General features: G+C 39.6%; 1 protein-coding gene across 3 annotated transcripts in view; it reads left to right on the forward strand.

The window, feature by feature from the left end:
- The first annotated feature begins 1928 nt into the window (after positions 1–1928).
- Stk26 (serine/threonine kinase 26) overlaps positions 1929–21940 on the forward strand; it is a 51930-nt gene continuing 31918 nt past the window's right edge. For 2 of the 3 annotated variants that reach the window (NM_001313744.1, NM_133729.2), the window contains exons 1-2: positions 2126–2301; positions 2434–2590. In NM_001313744.1, coding sequence (NP_001300673.1) covers positions 2549–2590 — 42 coding nt within the window. In that variant the 5' untranslated portion in view covers positions 2126–2301; positions 2434–2548. Of the gene's footprint in view, positions 2302–2433; positions 2591–21940 lie in introns of all 3 variants that reach the window. The other variant, XM_017318618.1, reaches the window with a different exon arrangement.

The following is a 21940-nucleotide window of genomic DNA, read 5'->3' on the forward strand; positions in this document are numbered from 1 at the left end:
AAGAACCCAGCAGGCGAAAAATGAATTGGGGGCCATGGTGAAGGTTAACCAAAGCAGTGCCTTTGAGTCTAGCCTGACAACAATACAATAAAATGTAATATCCCCAACATATACCTAATATCACCTACACTGTGCCACAGAACATTCTAGGCTCTGGGAATAACACTAAGAACAAACATTGCTCTCAAAAAGATATCGTTCTTCCTGAATAATTCTCCTAGAAGAGATGCCGGATCTCTGTTTTTAAGCACCTGGTAAGGTTAGTTGGCAAATCAATGGCATACAAAGACCCAAATACAGACAGAGTGACCTGTAAGTATTTCCACATACACACAGTCCAATTTTGAAACTGAGCACAGGGCAGCTATGTGCATTGGATGGTAGGTCTGAGAATGTTCAATGGCCCTCTTTGAGGTGGGTCTTTAATGATGGAGCTTAATTCACATCGTACTAACTCAAAAAAAAAAAATCTTAGAATCACTATCTGCCTCACCCTAGACTTGCAGGTTCAAAATCTTCAGTTTCAAAAAATAATCCTTTGAGTCCAACATGATGGCACATGCCTTCAATCCCAATGCCCAGAAGGCAAAGGGAGGCAGATCTCTGTGAGTTTGAGCCATCCTTTTCTACATAATAAGTTCCAGTCTAGGCAAGGCTACATAGCAAGACCATGTCTCATACAAACAAACAAAGTAAACAAACAAGCAAACTTTTTTTTGAGGTCTCTGTGGACATTACAGGTAGGTGGCACTGAACGTTTCTGGGTAGGCTATTGTAGAGAATGACTTGAGCTGGTGAGAAATAGACATTAGATCAGGGCCTACCATTGGGTAGAATAGAGAGAACGCCAAGGCTTGGAGCACTAAGAGTAAGGTAAAATCAATACCATATTTAATATACTTCTACCATATTAATAGAAGGTAGTATGTGGCAGGGGGGCCCAGATTGGACTTCTCAGATGTATTGCTTTTTAATTGCAATATTTGAGTCAAATATTTACTTGGCTGAGCCTTTTGATCTATTTGCTCAGTGGGGAGAAGGCAGTGTGACTCAAGTGAGCGCTTGTCACAATAACTCTTTACAATATACAGAGGGTAAATTTCGGGATCTCTGGGGCAATGAAAACGAAATCTACTACTACTACTAATGTTGATAATAACCAGATACTGTTCTTGGAGAAAAAAATTATTTAAAAAAGAATAGCATTTGTTGAGTGTGCATTGGTTGCACGGGCATCTGGCAAACTTCAAGGTGAGTTCTCATTTTACACATTTACTTGGATCTTATTTTGTCCTGTAACCTTTAGTAGCCCGGGTGTTCACATAGGTGCTTCCCTGAGACTCCTGTGACTGCTATTATTATCACTGTCATTATTGTGTTATTGGGTCCTCCAGAAAGGGTCTGCCTCACTCCTGGAGTTGAACTTAAATTAGAAGAAGGCAGAGAGTTGCAGAAGTCACTGTGCTGCATGCTAAATTCAAATATCTATACTCGGAAAGATGTAATCTCATGCTCCTTGCCTCTGTTATCGTTGTTAAGTTTTCTGCCAATACATGATCCGTTTTCCAATTTGCCTCTCTTTTACACGCGCAGAAATTGTGAGCAATTTCAGCCAGGCCGTTCCTCAACTAATAGCCTAAGGTAAGGACAGACTCAGGTTAAAGTGACTTGAGGCATATCTAAGGGCAAGGAAGCTGAAAATTGCAAGAGGGAAGGAACTTAGGCGTGAAGGAGCAGGTGTCTGGCTCGGTGGCCCCACCCTTGGCCAGGTGGGGGAGCCAAGCAAAACTTTTGCAACTCCAGACCTCTGGGAGGCTACAAGCACCCCAGCCTCGCAAGCCTGTCTGCAACGTGGCCGCATTCATCCGGGTTGCCCTCATCTCCCCTACCCCACTCCCGCAAACTCTTCTGTTCTTTCTCCAGGCTCGGTTATGTTCCAAGTTTTTCGATCCCGATCCCGCCTTTCTGCTGCTCTCCGCAACCCCTGAGAGCCCCGAGCGTCTCCAACTCTGGCTATGTTAGCCAACCCCCTTTGCAGCCTGAAGCCTCAGCTCCCCTGACACCGCCCGGCAGCGGGGTGGAGGCAGGGCCAACCGGGGAACCGCCCCCAGCCGCCTCCCAGCCTAAGCGTTCGGGCGGGTTGCTGGGGTGCCTCCACCTCCTCTTCCTAAAGCGGCGAGGCGCAGCAAAGCGGCATCACTGGAGCCCAGGTCCCAGGCACCGCCACAGGTCAAGCCCTGCATTCAGGAAAGAGAGCAACACTGCAGTTAGCCAAAAGCCAGGCAGGCGAGCGGCAGAGAGGTAGGTAAACTGAGTCCGGGAGAGCAGCGGCGCGAACCGCTCACCTCCCCGCAGGGGGGGGGGGGGCGGAATGGGGGGAGTGGAGGCTGCAAGCCACCAGCCCACTAACTCCACTTCTCTGCGTCCTTCCAGGCCTCGATCGAGAAGCCTGGTAGAGCTGCAGAGATACCTCCGTAGGAGGAGCCAGTCTCTGCCGGAGGCGCCACCGCCACCACCGCAGAAGCAGCGCGAAGTAGCAGTCGCCACCATGGCCCACTCACCGGTGGCTGTTCAAGTGCCTGGGATGCAGGTGAGGAAGCCCAGGCCTCCCGTGCCGCCCACGTGACTGCTCCGAAGCCCCGCTTTGGGCACCAGGCACCAGGGACCAGGGCAGCCACGGGGCAAACCTGAAGGCAGGGCCGGATCTCTCACCAGGTGACCCCGAAGTAAAGCTCGAGGTGTTTCCTGGCGTCCGGGCTAGAAGGTGTTTTGCACTGGAGAGATTGAGGCGACTGGGGAGAGACTCAGTTGGTGTTGGTGTGTGTGTGTGTGGGGGGGGGGGGAGTACACGTATAAAAATAGGCCAGAACCTTAGGCACCTGTACTTGTTGGCTTGTTAATCGTGGCACAGTTGAGGATTCAGCGTGGGGGAGTCCCAGAACTTAACCTCGATGAGATAGAGGCGTCCTGGAATGTGTGGGCTAAAACACCCAAGAGGTGCCCCCACACGGTACACACACAGAGGTTGGGGCGGAGCGAGACCAGGAGTGGTGGAGGCATTGAATTTGGTTCTTCCTGTGTGCAAAGACAGAAGAGCAAGATGCCTTCTTTTCCCCTTTGGTGCCACTTAGAAGCAAACTTCTATCACGCTCCCCTACCTAGCTCAGTGGGTAGTGTTCCAAGGACTGCAGGATCCTGTTCTGAGGGCCTAGGTAATGACTCCACATACCTTTCTCCTTGTCTGTCTGCTAAGGTGGTTGGTACACGTACTTAAGCTTTTGTCCAGCGCAAAGGGGGAAAAAAGTGTGGGACCCAACATTTTACTCAAAATCCATACAGTTCTCCTCCCATTATACTATCGTTTCGTTAAAGAAAATTATGTCAACAAATGTTTTACACATCTTGTTGTTTTTTTAACCACTCTTAACTTTTTAAAGCATTTACATTTGGGGTATCCCCCATGGCAACCTAAATAACCCTTTATGAGTTATAAGTCAGAGGCTAAAAACACTGAGACTGGGTTCCTTATGATCTTCTAACTATGCTAAGTCAAACAAACAAATTATTTCAAGTTCTGAAATGTGGAGACCACTGCATAGCTTACGCTTCTACTAGGAGTCCAAACTTTGTGAATTGGAGTCTCTGTCTACTGCCGCATGTGCTGACTGGTCTCATTGTATTTATGATAAAAATAAAAAGGTGCTTTTAAAAATATCCTTTCTCCTCAAAGGGGTCATTTGTACAGGACATACATGTCTCCTGTATTTAAGGGCAGGTCTGGGTTGAGACTCAGGAAGGGGAGGGAAAGAAATGTAAAATAGAAAGAGTGGGGCTTTTTGTGGTATTAATCCATTTCAGTTTTTCCCAGTGCCCCAAACTTTTTTTTCCTCATGCATTCTCCATCTCTGGCTCTCTTTTCCCTAACTGCTCTGCCCCACACGCCATTCATTGAAGTCTGACTTTGCTTGTATCTGGACAAGTAGTAGTTTGCAATAGGAACTGGTTTTGCTCTGCCTGGTTTGGAACGACACGTGAACTTTCCCCCTTCGTGCACAGCTTTCTATTATGTGGAGACATAGAACTTTACATATGGCTACTGCTCAGAGGCTCCATGCTTCTCTCTCCATTGTGAGCAGGCGCCTGCCTGCATGCGGCCACACTGGTGCCTCCCCTTCATCAACTTTGTGTGATTCTGGGCTACTCAGTGTGATCACCAGAAAAGGGTTCCTGGTCTTTATTTCATTTGGCTTGACTTTATTTGATTTATGTGGTTTCTGGTCTTTATTTAATTTGTTCTGACTTTATTGGATAGAGATGGTTTGCTAAGTGCTCACCGTTGAGCATTGTCACATTGCTCCTTGCTTTGTTTAATTATGGGAGCTAGCTATCTCTTGGATTTTTAGATCTTAATTAAGGTGGGTTGAAATGGGAATCACATATTTGAAATGATCAACTTTGCCTTGCATGGTGTGCCTTCCCCAAGTTATTAATTTGTCAGTCCTTAGCTGTACAGGATAGTCATCTCACATTCAGCAAGCAAAGATTATTGATTCTTGCTCCGCCACTTTCCATCTAAGTGAAGTAGCACGTTATCCAATTATTTTCATTTTTATTTCTAGATGTAGTTCTTAAGCACTTGCTGCAACATTTAAAGAAGACAGCTTTTCCATCTTTGAAATTATACAGGGACCTAAAACACATTCACAGCATGCAGCATGACCCTTTAGCCTAGAATAGTTTTGTTGTATTTCCCAAAAACTATAATGTAGAAATATATTCTGGGATCATAATGGTCTCCTATAGTTTTGTTAGAGTTAGAAGCAAGCAACTTTTAGGTTGTTTAAGTAGCAAGAAATCTTGAATTTGCCATGTGTTCTTTAAATTAATGTGCAATATTTCCCCAAATCAGGGTGGAGTGATTGACTGGCCCATACCTTCTTAACTGTTTATGTTGGAGAGTTATGAAGATTGATGGGAAAAATGAGTTTTCCAGAAATTAAAAAGCAAAATTACTTTCCCCACAATGTTTTTTCTCCCTCTGAGCAGAGATGTGGCGCAGAGGCCAAGCTACCTGCTCTGTCACTTAAGTCTTCAGCATTGCTAACTTTCAAACAAAGAAATTTCTGTTGCCACTAGTTTAAAATGTAAAAGAAAGTTGGAGGGAAGGAAGGAACCTCAGGATTTGGTCCAATTCAAACTCATTCTTGTGAAATTAGTTCCTCAAAATTTATATTGTTGCTCTTTCTCAATGCCGTAGTACTGGACATTTTTGTCCCACTACACCCAATGTTGAGGACACGATTTTTCCGGATTTAATTTGTGCACATTTTATGTTTATAACTGAAGGAATTTTCCACCCCGGAAGCTTTACTCTTGAACAACCTTTAAAGGTAATAAACCAGTAAGCCTGTCTCTTTAGTGGTTTAAACTCTGTTTTTTACTTTGAAGTTGTCAGTTAAAAATTATATTTCGAAGTTTAAGATATTGTCCTTAAAGCTTATGTCAGTGTTTCTAAACGAATACTTAAAAGAAATTTTCAGTCTTTCATCACCTTTAGGTAAGAGAATAAAGTTACATGTTCCGCCGAATATAAAATGTTATTATGTTTGTTATACTTTATACCGTGTCTCATAGTAAAGAAACATTCCTTACTTAAAGAATTACAAAATTAGCTCTTACGTACCTGTGAAAAGGCGGTACAGCTTAGCAGTGGTCGTTTGACATCTCAGTGGAAGAGAAGTTTTAGTATTAATAAACACTTTATTGAAGACTTTTTAGCTAAAGAGTAAAAACATTACCTGACATTGGTGAACTTAGTAGCTGCTTCCAGGAAGGACCAATATAGAAATCTATGATCTGTGCTTAAACAACTATCAAATCTGTTTGATACTTACCTATGTAAGTATCAAAAGAGTTTCTGAGAGTTTCTGACTAGAAGGCTTCAAGAAGGTCATCCAAAAGTATTGTTAGGATTTGGGGTAGGCATTTCCAAGTAAAGAAACTCCCTTAGCTAAGGTGTACCTTACATATGCAGACAAAGGCCTGTCTGCTTGTTTAAGCACACATACACATGCATGCACATGCACAGTCTTTGAAAACAGAATAAAATCATTTGAGAGATTATGAAGTATTCCATGAGAGAAATGATAAGTAATAACTTTGGAAAACTAGAGTGGGCCAGATGCTAGTGGTGGTATTTGAATGCTAGGGAAAGATTTTAGCCTTTGAAATAGCCATTGAACCTTTCTGTATAATGGTGTGAAATAAAGTCTTGTATAGGAAGAGAAAACTCCATATTGGATGGATGAAGGTACTGGAGAGGTATAATATTTAAGACAGTCTCATCTACAAAGGCTACTTCAGTAGGACAGTCATAGCTATGCAGTGGATCTGAGGTTAACAAGCTGCCTTCCATATCCCTAGGTGCTGTAAAGAAAAATGGTATCCCTTGCTTTAATAATTTGCTAGTCACATAAGGGCAAGTGAGAACTACAGTACCTCTGAAGGAAGTAAGAATGTAACTTTTTCAAGCCAGACCTGACAAGAAGCAAATGACTTCTGCTTCCCATTTGTGGATTTTCAGGTGGCAATCTGATGACACCATAAGAATGCCCAACATGAATTCCAGAACAGCCAGGGCTACACAGAGAAACCCTGTCTTGAAAAACAAAACAAAACAACAAGAAGAACAACAAAAAAAGAATGTCCAACATAGTTTGGAGATGTAAAATTGGAGCTTTAGCCACTTGTGTGTTGTTTACCAAGCGACTAGTGTATAACCCAGCACTCTAAGAGAAAAGATGGAGAACCATCAAGATGGGAAAGGTTCATAACATCAATGAGAATATGTAGAAGCAAAGGGGTAGGAAACATGGCTTGTAAGTTAAGATGCATGAGAAGATGAGAAAATATGCTAAGCTAAAGAGGGAGTTATTATCTGGAACAATTTTTTTATTAACTGTCACCAGGAAACCTGAAGTGAAGGGATTACTTGTGGCACCAGATTTTAGTATGTAGAGTTACTGTCTCCTCCTTTCTTTCTCAATGGTCATTCAGATTTGCTATGTGAGGTAGCAAGAGATTGGAAGCATTGGTCCTTAACCTCTGTGTTAAGTGGTTGAAGCTGAATCATTAAATGTGATAGTGATAATAGCTGGAACCAAATAACCCAAGTCAACTGGTATCCTGAAGAAAGAGGTGTAGTTGTTGTAGTTTGGAGGCTTAAATGTAGGGGCCCACAGGCTGGGGTCTCCTGGGGAAAGTAAATAGGAACTAAACAGAATATGGCATGTGAATCGAATGGTAAATAGGGCTAGAGATGGTGCTTGAATACAAAAGGTTCATCATGTCCCTCCACTTCTTGAGCCGGAGAAGATGAGAGCTTATAATTTGCCTGGTATTTGGGAGCCAGTGAGCATTGCACTGCTGTGTTGTTTTGATTCCGCCTTTCGTTTATTCAGTGACCATGTACAAATTGTCTACAAAATTGGGAATGGTAAAAGCTGCATTTCCTTTGTCTCAACGAGAGGTTATTATGATGAATTAACTATCCTCTATGGAGTAGATTTGGAACTCCTGTGGGCAGTTCATACTGCAAACACCACATCTTCTCATCTCTCTTCTGTCTCTCTATAAATGTCTTAGTTTAACTACTTCTGATCAAGAAATCCTGTTTGATCTACTGTGTCAGCTCCAAATCAGTAATCGCCACTTGCCAAATCTTACCTGATTTTTCGGGTCACATTTTACTTTCTTCAAGGACTTCCTGAGAATGTACCTAGCTCTAGGACCTCCCATTTCTACATAATTTGTGCCTGCTGTTAGCAGCCCACACAGTGCTCGCTTTATATCCTGCCTTCAATTTTCTTTAAATATGTTTGTTCAGGCTGGAGAGATGACTTAGTGGGTAAAGTCTTTGTCACCGGAGGACTTGAGTTCATATACTAGCACCATGTAAATACCTAGTGTGTGTGATGATCTGTCTGTAATGTGATTAGTGTTCAGCTTGCACATACATATAAAACTGAAGAAACAAATAAGCCATGAATGTCTCCAAAACTAGACTGTAACTTTCTCAAGTTCTGGACAATCATGCATTTTAATTTTCATGCCATTATCTATGAGCTTTTACATAGATAAATAATAAATATAAATAATAGATATTAAAATGCATCTATGAATCTTTTAAACAGGTTTGGTTAATGAATATAGTACAGATGTTACCCGCCTTTTAATGTTTGACTGTTTCTTTAAGTATGTTGTGGAATGCTTATGTTGTGTAGACTGTAAAGATTAATTTGAATGTGTACAATAGAGACTTTCTACTCATTTAAATTATTTTAATGCATAATACTTTGTCAGGCATGATATACTTCGGAACTAGTCAGTCGTCCCGTCTCTGACATTCTCACCCACTTGCCTTCCCAGGTCTTTGAGATGAAAGGAACTCTCATGGCTTTCCTTCTGAGTAGAGGTGATTTCGGGCAAACATTTGTCCTTGGGGAAAATGGCTTCCTCTGTCCTCCTCTCTTCCACTTTGGCTTTTTCATTTGCATTGCAGTTTCCATTGCTCCTTTTGGATTGCTTGCCTGGTGATTGGGACCTACCCGTTGGTTTTGTGTCTCTGTTCTGCTCTCTATTTACCTAAACTAGTTTTTTTTTTTTTGAGGTTCCTTTATTTTCTTATCCCAGCTATATCATTGGAATCTGATCATTTCATTCAATATATTTTTAGAACATCTCTATTTTATGTGTATGAGTGTTTGCCTGTGTGTATGCATGGGCACAACATGTGTTCCTGGTGCCCCCAGAGATGGCAGATACCTTGGAGTTAAAGCTGGTGGTAAAGCTTCCATACAGGTATTGGAAATGAAACCTGGGTCCTCTGAAAGAGTAGCAAGTGAGCATTTCTTCCAACTCTAATATGGTATTTTTGGCTGACAGTTCAGTGTGTAGACACTCTTCTTTTTTTTTAACAATTTTTTATTAGATATTTTCTTCATTTACATTTCAAATGCTATCCTGAAAGTCCCCTATACCCTCTCCCCTCCCTGCTCCCCAACCCACCCATGGTCATATTTTATAAGGAACTTGTTTGTGTCTTGGATAAATGGAAATATAGTAGAATTTCAGACATCTTGATATTATTTTTGGATTGAGTTGTATCTTCAGAAAGAGTGGTGATATTAGCGAGTCTATCTGGTGCTAGAAATGGAATTAGGAAAATGAAAACTAACATCATTAGGTGTGAGACAGCAAACTCCATTTCATGTCTCATAATGAAGACTCAAATGATGTCCCACCACGTGTACATATAAAACAGAATCTTTGGAGCAATGCCATAAAGTAAGTAATTTTACTATTTATTTATTTATTTTCTGCAGTGCCAGTGCTAGACCCTATGGGCTTTCCTAAGCTAAGCAAGTGCCCTAACATTAGGCCACATTGTCATCTCTTCAAAAAAAAAAAAAAAACCAAAAAAAAAACCCCCCAAAAAACAAAACAAAACCCAATAACCAATAAAATACTCACCACTAAAATTTTAAACCCATGTTAGATATATTTCTCACTTGGTCATCTGCCACTTTACATAGGATGTTGTGTGGTAGGGGTTACATATCTGAATTAATGCTTATAGACATCAGATATTTCTTTAAGATGATACCTAACTGCCTTCAACATGATCAGGCAATAAGAAGAGTAATTGTCTGAAAAAAAAAGTGCCTTCAAAATGAAATTTAAAAATAAGAAGGCTGTCGTAACCCCGGCTACCTTTATTCATCCTCCTCCTTATTGACCTCCACCTAAACTTCATTACAACAGGCAAATCACCTAACTCAGATGTTCAGAATAATGGGGAGGCTTATTTTCCACAGCAAATCCTTTCTTCTATTCCTGCCTGCCTCTTCCTAACACCTCACCAACACATCTCTACTGGGGATAGAGAGCGCTGCAGGGCGCTGCCAAGAACTCTCCTTAGCCTGGTTTGGACTTATTCCAGCGGTCCCCTGACAGAAGCTGACTGGCTTTTCTTCTTCTTCATTTATCATAAGATCATGGATTTAAATGATTCATATCCCCAAACATCGGATTAGCCATTAGAATGGCAGACTTTTGGAAACTCAGGCAAAATTAGAACACAATTGTGGTTCATACTTCCCGAACCTTAGATGGGGAAGAAAAAAAAAAAAAACCACCAAACAAACAGAACTGTAGACAGCTTAGATGAAAGAGATGAGAGATTTGAAACTATTCTTTCTTGCTTGCTCTTCCTCCCCCTCTCCTCCTACCCAACCCCAGTCATCATCAGTGAGAGTGTCCGATACATGCTAGGTAAGGGCTTCCCATGAAGCTGCCTTCCCAGCCTCTGATTTTAAGTGCTGAATCTCCATTAGTTTCCTAATGTGTTGCTGAGAAACCAAGGCACCGTGTCTTTGTGCTTTCGTCATAGATAATGTTTACAGAAACAAAACAAAACAGCTCTTCAAACCTTTCTCTGTGGTCCTTGCACCAGGTATTGTGTGTTGGTGGTGTTCTCCCTCTCCACTCTTAACCTGTTGAGGAGAAAGTTAGGGGAGATCTGTAAGACCTTCCTGACATAAAACTCAAAGCATTGAAGCAAGGGAGATTGAAATCACCATGATGATTTAAAATTGTTGTTTATTAAAGAACAATAGGGTATCTAGCCAAATAATAACAGTTGCTGTGGATTATCTGAGCAGCTTCCTAGTATCAACTTAATGAAATTTCAGGGGATTTGAAATGTATACCGCACTAGATGGGTTCAGACATTTCTAAACTGGTGAATTACTCTACCAGATTTCAATAGTGCCTGGTAACATAATCCCACGAGTGAAATTTTGGCAGGTGGAGGAAATGCTTCAAGGACATCTAGAAGCATCCAGAGTTTTCTTTGAAAATGCATTTTTGAGCCGCTCTGTTTCAGCAATTTTTTTTTTTTTAAAATCCCCTCCCCCAGATTTCCATTAAATAGATGGATTTGGGGCATATCACTTTACAGCATGTATATTAAGCTAGGCTTAGCTGTTTGCTGGAGTAGAGTTTGAATAACAGAGCAACAGGTGATGGGGGAAGGGTGAGCAACATGGATAATCAGGTTGGGAGTAGGTTGTTATTAATGCAAGGATACTGGGAAAAGCCGAGCCAATAGAAACCATAAAGCCAGCATTTCTTCCCAAACTTTATATCTACCAGAGTTGGGAAAGTTTTTAGATTTCTCTGTCTCAATTTCCTGCTGCCTGCCTTAACTTTAAGCAGAAGCTCGTGCAAGCACGCACACACACACACACACACACACACACACACACACACACACACAGCCAAGCTGGGAAGCATGCACACATGCTACTAAGTATGGAGACAGAAAATAGAACTTTGACCTCTTGTGGTTAAAGAGACTATAGTCAGAGTGTCTAGCCACCCTGGGGAAAGAAACACTTTTTTTCAAATGTATGCTTTTAAATGCCACTGACCCCATGGGAATCCAGGTTAGCAAACTCATTAACTCAGTCCTATTTCCTTCTCCAGTTTACATCCAGACTGTTTGTTTGAAATAGCCCAGAGCCTTTCTGTGTGCCACCCAAATAAATGGAACTATATCGGACTTCCCATGCTGGGCAGAGCTGCCTTTGGTTTAATGTTTTTATGTTCTCCCTCTTCAAGAAATAACTGGTTCTGACTTCAGGTAGTAAGAAGTCATCAACTGTTTCAAAGTCTATTTTGGGGGGCGGGGGTTGGGGCCAGATAGGACTGTGTGCTTATCTTTCGAGACAGCAAACGTAAGAGATTCTCTGACTCCAAGAAGTTTATAGACTAGAATCACTGGCCATCTACAAGTTGAAATTGAAACCAATGAATCCTAAATGAGATAGAATCTGGTACAAAAGCATTCCATAGGAGAGAGATTAAGATAGAATACTGTCGTTTATAAAAAGAAGTTCATGAGAGAAGAAATGCATATACCAGAGGTTTGAGGCAGGTCCCAATTAGAGTGAACTGTTTGCACACATAGTACAAAGCCTTGAATGTCAATTGAAGACCTTTATTTACTTGGTTTATCTGTAGTCTGTTATCAGAAGTTATTTAGCAAGACGAGTATGTCTTTGGACTCACTTAAAACTTCAAAACCCCAACAGGTTGGATGAAACTAGGAAGTGTGTGCATGTTTGATCGAGAACAGTACTCAACTTTCCTAACGCTGCCACCCTTTAATACAGATCCTCATGCTGTGGTGACCCCCAACCTTAAAATTATTTTAGTTTCTACTTCATAACTGTAATTTTCTACTATTATAAATCGTAATGTAAATATCTGTGTCTTAGGTGACCCTCCTATGGGTCGTGGCCCAAAGGTTGAGAATCAATGATCTAGGGCAATAAAGGTGAAACTCTAGCCTTCTAAGAAACCACCTGGAGTGGGGTTTAAAAAGGGTTTTAAAACACCCAAGGCTGGTTCCAGCCATTCCATTTCTGATTCTTGGGGTCTGAGGTGGAGTCTGGGAATTTGCATGTCTAATAAGCTCCCAGCTGCTCTGTTGGTTTGGGGACTCCTCTGAGCACCACTCAAGGTATTTACAGACCTTGGTGACTAATTGAATGTGGGAATTGGAGAACCATGATGAGAGGGTCAAGAATGAGAGATACAGCTGAGACTTGAAGAGACTCAGCACAAGGCCAAATCTGAAGTGCTGGCTCACACACAGCCAAGCAGAAGCAATTAGTAGCCGGTTCAGGAGAGAAAATGGAAACCGGGAGGGAACTGATAGAAGGTGTGAGAAATGAAAATAGCAAGATTTCCAGTTATCCTTCCAAGGATGGGAACACTGTGTCCGAGTTCTACAGCTTAAACAACAACAACAACTCCTCTCTTCCTCTCCCATGATTTGTTTCCTTCATCGAGGTATGTTTGCATCTTAGAACATGCCCGCTGTCGCTTTTATTTACCATTGACTCATGTGTACTGTAAGTAAAGAACTTGTTTATTTATCAAATTATAACTTAAATTTTGTTATATATGTACTTAAATTCTATCTGGGAAAAATTTTCACTGAGTGACATTTTCATTTAGCCTGGTATCAACCTAATTGGCTTCAATGGTTCCATGCTACAAAGCTTTCTCACCCTGGGTTAGATCTCTTATGTGAGAAATCCTTGCAAATAGATGCTTTCTGTGGAATTCTGACACTGTGCACAGCTTGGTTCTATGTTTTCTGCAGTTAACAGCTCAGCGAATTCTCTTACTTGGGATGCAGGCACATATTAAACACATAAAATCTGGTTAAAATGGGGTAGAATGTCTTTATTATAAATGCCAGAAAATGACAATTTTTGCCTAAATTGGAGATTTTTAAGCCCCTTTGCAATTTTTATAGATAGCATCAACTTTCATTATTCAGAATTCTCCTCCGGCTTGCTGTTGTGCCCCATTCTACCCACACGGAGCCCCTCAATCAAACAAACTGAATCTAATAGGCCTAGGCTGCTATTAGAAAAAACTGTTTATTCATAATCATGCCATTCTGAAGCCAACTTGTGATTACTAAGTTAATTTCTGGAAGCGAGAGGAAGTTCCTTCTGAATCATTAAGGAAACATCAAACCACTTCCAAAACGGCCTGTGTGCTCTGTAGCACTTCCCTATACCTGTCAGGTTAGGATGCCACTTACCAGCAGGGACCATGTAAGAAAACCTAGAGTCAAGTTCAAACAAAGCATTAGAACGGCAAAGGAAAAGAAGCAAATATTCAATGAGTTTGCCAACTCCAACCAATGTGAACGAACTTGATGACCCACTTAGGTACCAGTCTTGTGTTAGATCATTTTTCAATTCCTAAATGAACACAAGGTAGCAGCAACAACAAAAAGAGTCCATGGTTCAGAAATAAAAATTAATAACTGATAGTGATAGCCCCTCCCCCCCCAAAAAAAAAGCACATACAGGAATTTCTCTTAAAATGTTTAACCTGTGTTTATTCATCGTTAGAATAAATCCACATAATCACCAGATGACCTGTTTTCCCTTCAGAGAATATAGTTCGTTAAGGTGTAAAAAAAATCTATCTGTACCCTAAGCCCCATGCTTTAGTGAACATCCATTAACTAGAGTAAAGATTGTTCAGTTACATGTGTATTGGTGAATCAATTCACCAATGATTGATGAATGGGTGAACGTATACTTTTATGTATATTTGTGCATACAAGGGTATACACAGGAAATGCATTTTGAAAACACTTTATTTGAAAATAAGACTCATTATTTGCATATCAAGATGTTGCTAGTTTTAAAACACAAGACTAATGAGTCCTCAGAGTAAAGTGGGCAAAAGGTGACATGTTCAAGAAACAGGTATGACCTGACAATGACATTTAAGAAGCTCTACACATAATGGAAGTGAGTAAAGTTTATCGAAAGATTATGGCCCCCCAGAGCATGTAGACTGTCAGTTAGAATGTTCACTGTAAGGGAAATGTGTATACATACCTGTGTTGAAATTCTAGGTATTTTATTGTGAAACATTTTAGTTACACTTTGATCGTGGCTGGGTCTTTCTGGTTTTGCTTTCTTGTTACTTAAACCCCTGTGATTCTTAAAGACATTGAACTCACAGCAGGCTGTTCCATACAGTGTACAGATCATGAGAATTGACTTTTAATGAAATTCGATGCCAGTGTTAAGCAGTTTTAGTGAATTAGAATTGAACATTACGTAGGGTTACATTTATCAACATTTCCAATATTCTGGTTAATTTCTCCCATAGAACAATCTTACACAGAATCATTGCATCAAAGGAGCTGCCTTTGATAAACACAAATCTGTTCAGCTGTTAGCAAAATCAGAGATACTGGCAGTATGCAAATGATTGGTAGTTAACAGAAGCTCATTAGCATTGTCCAAGCTAATTCTGAAGCTAAATGTATTGCAGACGCTTCACACTATGGAGTCGAAGGTGATAGGGAATGGAGGGCACCAGATATTGGAGTGTGACTCACTCACAAACAAAATCTTGTACCAGGAAGCTGCTTTTTCTTCTGTTTATTTCTTTATGAAAAATGGTGACTGTCACTGAAAGATCTTTTTTTACTCTGTCACCAGCTTTCCAAAGGGCACATAAAATGAAAACGTGTGATTCGAGTAGCTAAGAATGACTCAGTTTTGAGACTTTAGCATAGGTGACACGTCCATGGTTGTCTCTTCAGACTGTGATTTCTGGCAATAGGAAGGAGAAAACTCTTACCTTTATTGTTGTGGGTTGTCTATCTTCTGAGGCTCAGGCATCGTTTTTGGAAACCCTACTTAGGGCAGGTAGCAGGGGATTACTGCTGCCTCATGAACATCAGAAAATGTAGGTGAAGGAAAACTGTGCTGGACTCAGGAAGCACAGAAAGACAGTATTTCCAAGGAAGGGGAATAATAGTCTTTTGCTTCAAAGATTGGGAATTTTGTCTATCAACTTCTTTTAAGAATGGGAAATTTCCCTACTTTCTGCAGAGTGGAGGAAAAACTAACAGAAAAGGAAATTGAGGAGGTAACAGTAATCCTTTTTTTTTCCTTGTTGCTTATGACTTCTGTGATGAAAGTTATACTTGCATAATTGATTTGTGATGCCAAGAAATTGTCTGTAAGAAGGGTTCTGTGTGTGTTTTGTTTTGTTTTGTTTTTGCTTGAGAGAAAGCTTGTGAATGACGGGGGGTGTGTGAATAAGTAATGACAACAGTGTGAGATGTGCAATTGTGGTTGTACGCATATCGATCTAATTAATTGTTTCTGGACACTTGTGATCATTTTAGGGGGTCTTCTTCCTGTGTGTAGCTAAAGGCATACTTTGTTTTAAGCAAGGAAAAGTGCCAAAATGACATGGATTTTATTTGACTCATTTGTACTGCCGTTTTCTAGGGAGGAAGAGCAAAAGGATGATTCTCATTTTCAAATGATTGAACTTAATATAATGGTTATATTTTCAATAGGTCCTGGCATTTAAGGTCTCCTTGGAGGCGGGAGTAGAATAGTTCTCTGGAGTATGTCAAGGCTGAAGAGCATCTCTGATTTACTTTGAAATAAGTTTGCCTAATGCCTATTTGATTTGTGTTTTGGCTGAGAAAAGAGTTCTAAATGTAGTCATCCAGTTTGTTTGTTTCTTTGTTTTTCTAGGAATGACTAACAGATAATAAATATCATAAGGTTTCTACTACTGACTTTAAGTTTGCAGTAGATCAAAAGGTATAAATGTCTTTATCTCTTGCAGAAATTAAAAATAAATAGATAAGGAAACAAGACGGAACCCACTTGCTTTTCCAGGGGTTTCAGTTTCTCCTGTTGCTCACCTGCATGCCTGCCTCGCTCCATCTGGATAACAAGAAGCATTTTAATCTGATTGCTCTGGTGCACATTTTTTTTTATGACAGTTTGACATCCAATTACGTTGTCACACGAAATTCTGGCTGATAGATAAGACACAGTTTTAGATTTGCTAAAATCCTGTTAGCTGAAGAGATGCATTGATTGTGAAAGAATATTCTTGGATAATATAACCAAGTATTTCTGAAGCTTGAAGACTGAATTTTTAACCCTAGGAGGGCACTAAATTGTTTCCTCTTAACTGTGAGGATGAAGGATGCAATGCATTCTCTTCACTGTACTGTAGCATCTTCCCAGCTGTGAAATGAGGAGATTGTACCAGTAACACTTAAGCTATGGGTTTGGGAGACACTGATTAGGACTCAGGACCTGGGTGCTGTTGTTGTTGCTGTTATTGTTATTTGTTGCTGGGTTTTGTTTGCTTTTACTTTGCGTTAGCTAATTTTCTTTTGATACATAATCTTAAAACATAACTTAGGATGACCCGGAATTTATAGCAATTCTCTTGCCTCAGCTGGAATTACATGCCTGAGGCTCCATATCTGGGTTATATACTATTTGTATATCAAGGGTATATGTAAGTATTTATATATTGAAGAGTCTGAAAACCATTCCAAACACACATTGAATGAGATTTGATGTCTTTTCTGTGAAGGCATTAATGTGCCATTAATTTTTGACTGTGAAATCAGTTTTCTTCTGAGAGGTAAGACTAAGATGTTTGGCTTGCAATTTAGACAAAGAAAAGGGGCTTGAAATTTGACTTTTTTTTTTTTTTTACATTCTCCCCTGGTATTTATGAATGGCTGTGTTTTTGCTTGTGTTTTTTGTTTTTGTTTTGGGTTTTTTTTTGTTGTTGTTGTTAGTTTGTTTTGAGGCAAGGCCTAGTACCCTAGCCCACTACCCTCTCATTCCCAATTCCCCTGTCTACTCCTCCGGAGTGTCCCACCATGTCCTTGACTTTTTGTATTGTTAAAATATTTATCATTCACCCTACAGTGGAGCTTTTGGAACTTTCTCAAGTAGGACTTTGCTATTTAAACCATGAAACAGAAGAGGTCCCTATTTTTCTTGGAAGGACACATGACTAAGGCTCATACTATTTGCATTCTAAAGCAGTTATGATTGTGTGTGTGTGTGTGTGAGTGTGTGTGTTTGTGTGCATGCATGCCTATCTGTTTGTCTCTGTTTAACATATGGTGAGTTCCTGATGGTAACACTTTGCATACTACAATCTAGGACCAGATTCTGCTTATAGCCCGCTTAGGTGGCTTGCAAGCTACAATAATACTGATACTAGTAACAACAACAACAACAACAACAACAACTGACTCTTATGAGGCTGGGAATGGAACCCAGCACATTCTGAGGAAGTATTTTAACACTGAACTCCATCCCCGCTCCCCACTTGAAGGTAGAGAAAGAGGAAAAATGTTAATGTTTTTTGAGAATTGTTTTTAAAAAATACGACATTCTGAGACTGCAGACTTAATCTGACTCACAAAGCCCCCTTCCTGAAACTGTTTCCCAATCCAACCTTAGGACTTTGACCCCCGTTAAGAACTGCTGGTCTAGAGAAAGAAAGGGTTGTATATTGTTTTCTCTGTGGTTAGGTGTATAGTCTTTGCAAGAAAACTGATTTATATACAGTCCTATTGTTCAAATGCTAACCTGAAGAGAAGGCCTCAGCTTATAGTAAATGGAAACATTTTTTTCTTTGCTTCTTAAAGATAAATTTTAACGACTAAACTGTATAAGATGTTGAATTAATAATAATAATGAAAGCTAAGCATTTGTGGTTTTTATGGATGAATTTTAATAATTTCCCCAATTTTCACACAGAAAATAAGGGAAAATATTGGGAAGCAGAATAGAGCGAAGGCAGAAGAGAGCACTAATTGCTTTTATTAGTATTATAATTTCAACACCTATATATATTTAAGAAGGGAATTGAACAGCTAGTGTTAACTGTCAGATATAATCACATTTGTTTCTTCCTTGTACTGTATAAGTGTCTCCCCCCTACAATTAACATATCAGGTACCTCATCAGCAGTAAGGAGAATAATACTTAATCAAAAATGCATTAAAATTATTAGATCATAGCATATAAAATAATCAGGGTCTACCAAAAACCACTTAAACACTTGATTTCGTAGGGGAGGTGACATCAGCCATGAAACATGTATTAGCAAATCCCAGAATGATGGAGAGGAGCAGGCATTATGTATAACTCGCTGCAGGTTTCTGTTCTCTCCATGTTTCGTTAATCATGAGCCTCTATCAGCATTTCACCCCCCTGGAAAGTGTCAGATATCATCCTTGCTTTTTATCATGCCATTCTGGCTTTTGTCAGGAATTCAACTCAAGGCTGTGTGCAGACATGATGGAATTACCTGAAATACAACATTTATTTTATCCCTCATCTGCCGAAAACTGTCAGTGCCTCCCTACCAGCCTGATCAAAAATTCTGAGCAAGAATAAGTTAGGCCAAGCTATAGAAATGATCAGGAAAGATTTTATCTGGTAGCTGAACTGGCATTAATATTAGCTGTGAAGAACCAGGGCAAGAGAATTTACCAAAGGCAAGGAAGAGCAAAGAGACTTCCTCCATTGTGTTTTTGAATGATTTCTTGTTTTTGTTTCAGTTTTTTTGAGGTGGACTGTTAGAGTTCCTTAGTGACTTTCTGGCGAAGGCTTTAACTTCAGAGGCTAGAATTCAGCTCAGATTGGAGATTGCAGGTCTTGGATAGATGCTGCTGAAAGCATCTTAGTGACTTTTACTCAGTCATCAAGATTATGTTGGGAAGAACAATATAAAAACTGATTGAGGGAATTTATCATTTGTGATCACCCTGGAATTGTTTGGTACAGTCCACTCACCATCCTCTCACCTAGAAATCTACTTCCAAGTCAAAAGGGCAAGTGCTCTTTAAGGCTCACCTCTGCTCTAAAATCTTACTATTTTTTCAAAATGCATAGACCATATGGTGTTATTTGAAGGAAGATTTTTTTATTTCTATGTACATAAAACATTGATATGTGCTATTGTTTATTCTATTTGGAGAATGACAGTTTTGTTGGATTGGGTGTTAAATAGAAAAGGACTCTTAAGTTTCAAAAGAGAAAATGTTTGCGTTTACATTAGTACAGATGAGTCACATTTATAGAGAAAATATGGAAGTAGCTCCTTGTTTATAATTTTTGTTAAAAATTAAAAAATTAGCTCATTATTATGTAACTCATTACTCAGTGATATTTTTCCTTTATTTTGATATTTAATCTATCCAAAGGTTTAAATTGTGCTCGGTACCAATTTTGGTAATATCAGTAAGACCACTGGGTATGAACACTGGTAAATCTGTACCTGTAGAGTGGAATATCTGATGTCCAAAATGCTCATGACAGGTGGGATAATAGTGGGGTTGTTGAGAGGGATGAAGATAGGTTTGAAATTTTTGGTTCAGAAAATGTTGGCAAACTTCCAAAGGAAATTAATTTAAAAGAAAAGGTATAAGATTTTTCTCAACTCCATTTCTTTGGCAAGACGTCTAGTACTGTTTCTTCATGAATGGCATTCCATGTGCTAAGGGAATGACGATAATAAAGTCATCATTAGGAAGGATGCTGAAATCCAGCCAGCTCTGTCCCTTTTACGGAAGGTACTTATACAAGGTGTATGTCTGACGTGCTAGGTACAGAGCTAACTGTTTAGTTAAGTTGTAATAGTTCTTAGCCAAGTATTTCAGGCATAGTTATTTTAGTTTACTTGGTTTCTGAGTATATTCCTTTTCAAAAACATTTTTGTTGTTGTTTTTTGAGAATTTCATTCATGAGTACAATGTATCTTCATCATATACATCCTCACTCACTCCAGCTCCTGCATATTCCCCTCACATCCACCTCAAAGCATGTCCCTTTCCTTAATAATAATAATAATAATAATAATAATTATAATTATAATTATAATTATAATTATATATCTACATATATGTATATAGTAAAACCTACAAAGTTCAATTTCTAAGTATGTTCTTACTGAAAAATGTTTTTTTTCCAAATCTTTTTTAAGAGCACAAAATAACAAGAAACATTATTTTAAACACACACAAGCACACACACACACACACACACACACACACACAGACACACACGGGGAGAGAGAGAGAGAGAGGGAGAGAGAGAGAGAGAGAGAGAGAGAGAGAGAGAGAGAGAGAGAGAGAGAAGACTCCAATGGTATTTTTCACTTTAGGGAAATGAAAATGAATTGTCTGTCATATTGAAAAACTTTTTTTTTAGTATAAAATGCTCTACCCTTGCCTTCATTTGTACTATTGTCCACCATTAAAATCATTTGTTATCAATGTCCCCATGACACCAGCATCATTTTCTTGTGATCATAGAACGTTAAAGCCAGCAGGACCCAAGAGATCATTTTCCTGAGTCCTAAGATTCCTTTGGGTAACTCCTTGCAAATACTGTTTGATTAAATTCATTCCGAGGATAGATTTGATTAAGGGGGAAATGTTGAAGGGGAATTATTCTGCAGCCACTTTCTCATTAAGAATGAAAAGGTGAGGCAACGTAAAATTCCATTTTTTCAATCAGTGTTAATTTTCTAAAAGAACTCATGGTGTTAATAATTTAGTGCTGTGCTTACAAGCTTCAAACCTATTGATTTTAATTGGAGTTCTGTATCTAAAAGGAAGCCCGGGCATGAGCAAATCAATTTTGTTTTAATTCAGTGCATTTTAATAAGTGTGCTAAAGATTCATCATAACGTTACCCGAGATGGCTCGATATCTGCTCGAACTGGCTGCTGCTGCCCTAGATGGTATGCTTCTGGACGTACTGAAATGACATCCTTTTATTTAACTCTCATACAGATGGCAGAATGAGCCTCTCAGTGTCCATCACTTGAAAGTACCCTGTGTGAGTTCGATGAAATAATAGCCTGAATAAATTAGGCTACCTTTTTTTTTTTTAACCATTTATATAGTAACAGAATCCCTGTCTTCGTTTCACTATGTGGCCTTTTCCTCCTTTCTGAATGAATATTTTATAGTTAGGGCTTATTATCAATCCCAGGCCATATTTATGTAACATCCTGTCTAGTCAGTAATAATCCCTCTCATTTTAACACTAATGCCCATAGTTAAGCCTGACCCTGGCTGAATTGTGTGTTTTTAGATGTGTTTAGCCCAGCTAAATTAAGAAATGTACAGCACAGTGATAGTGCAGGTCCCGACTCTTGAAGCCTCTAATCTTTACATTAGAGCATAAAATGCAAGACAGCCCCAGGACATGCAGAAGTCATGAGCTTTCCCTAATTGCTGTGGCAGATGGGCTCCCCCAATCAGATTTGCACATTACACTGATAGGAATCCTTGAGTTTGCTGCGACTTACAGCTCTTCCTTGGCTGTAGATTCGTACTATTTCCCAAACAGTGGTTTCCCAACTTGATGTTCCCTGTTGAAGAAAAACTCAACTTTTAGGGAAAGTTAATCATATATGACCTCAGAAGTTACCTGAAAATTTCATATCTATTTTAACAGTCTTTAGCTTA

This window comes from Mus musculus, chromosome X, assembly GCF_000001635.26.
Source record: "Mus musculus strain C57BL/6J chromosome X, GRCm38.p6 C57BL/6J".
Lineage (NCBI taxonomy): Eukaryota > Metazoa > Chordata > Mammalia > Rodentia > Muridae > Mus > Mus musculus.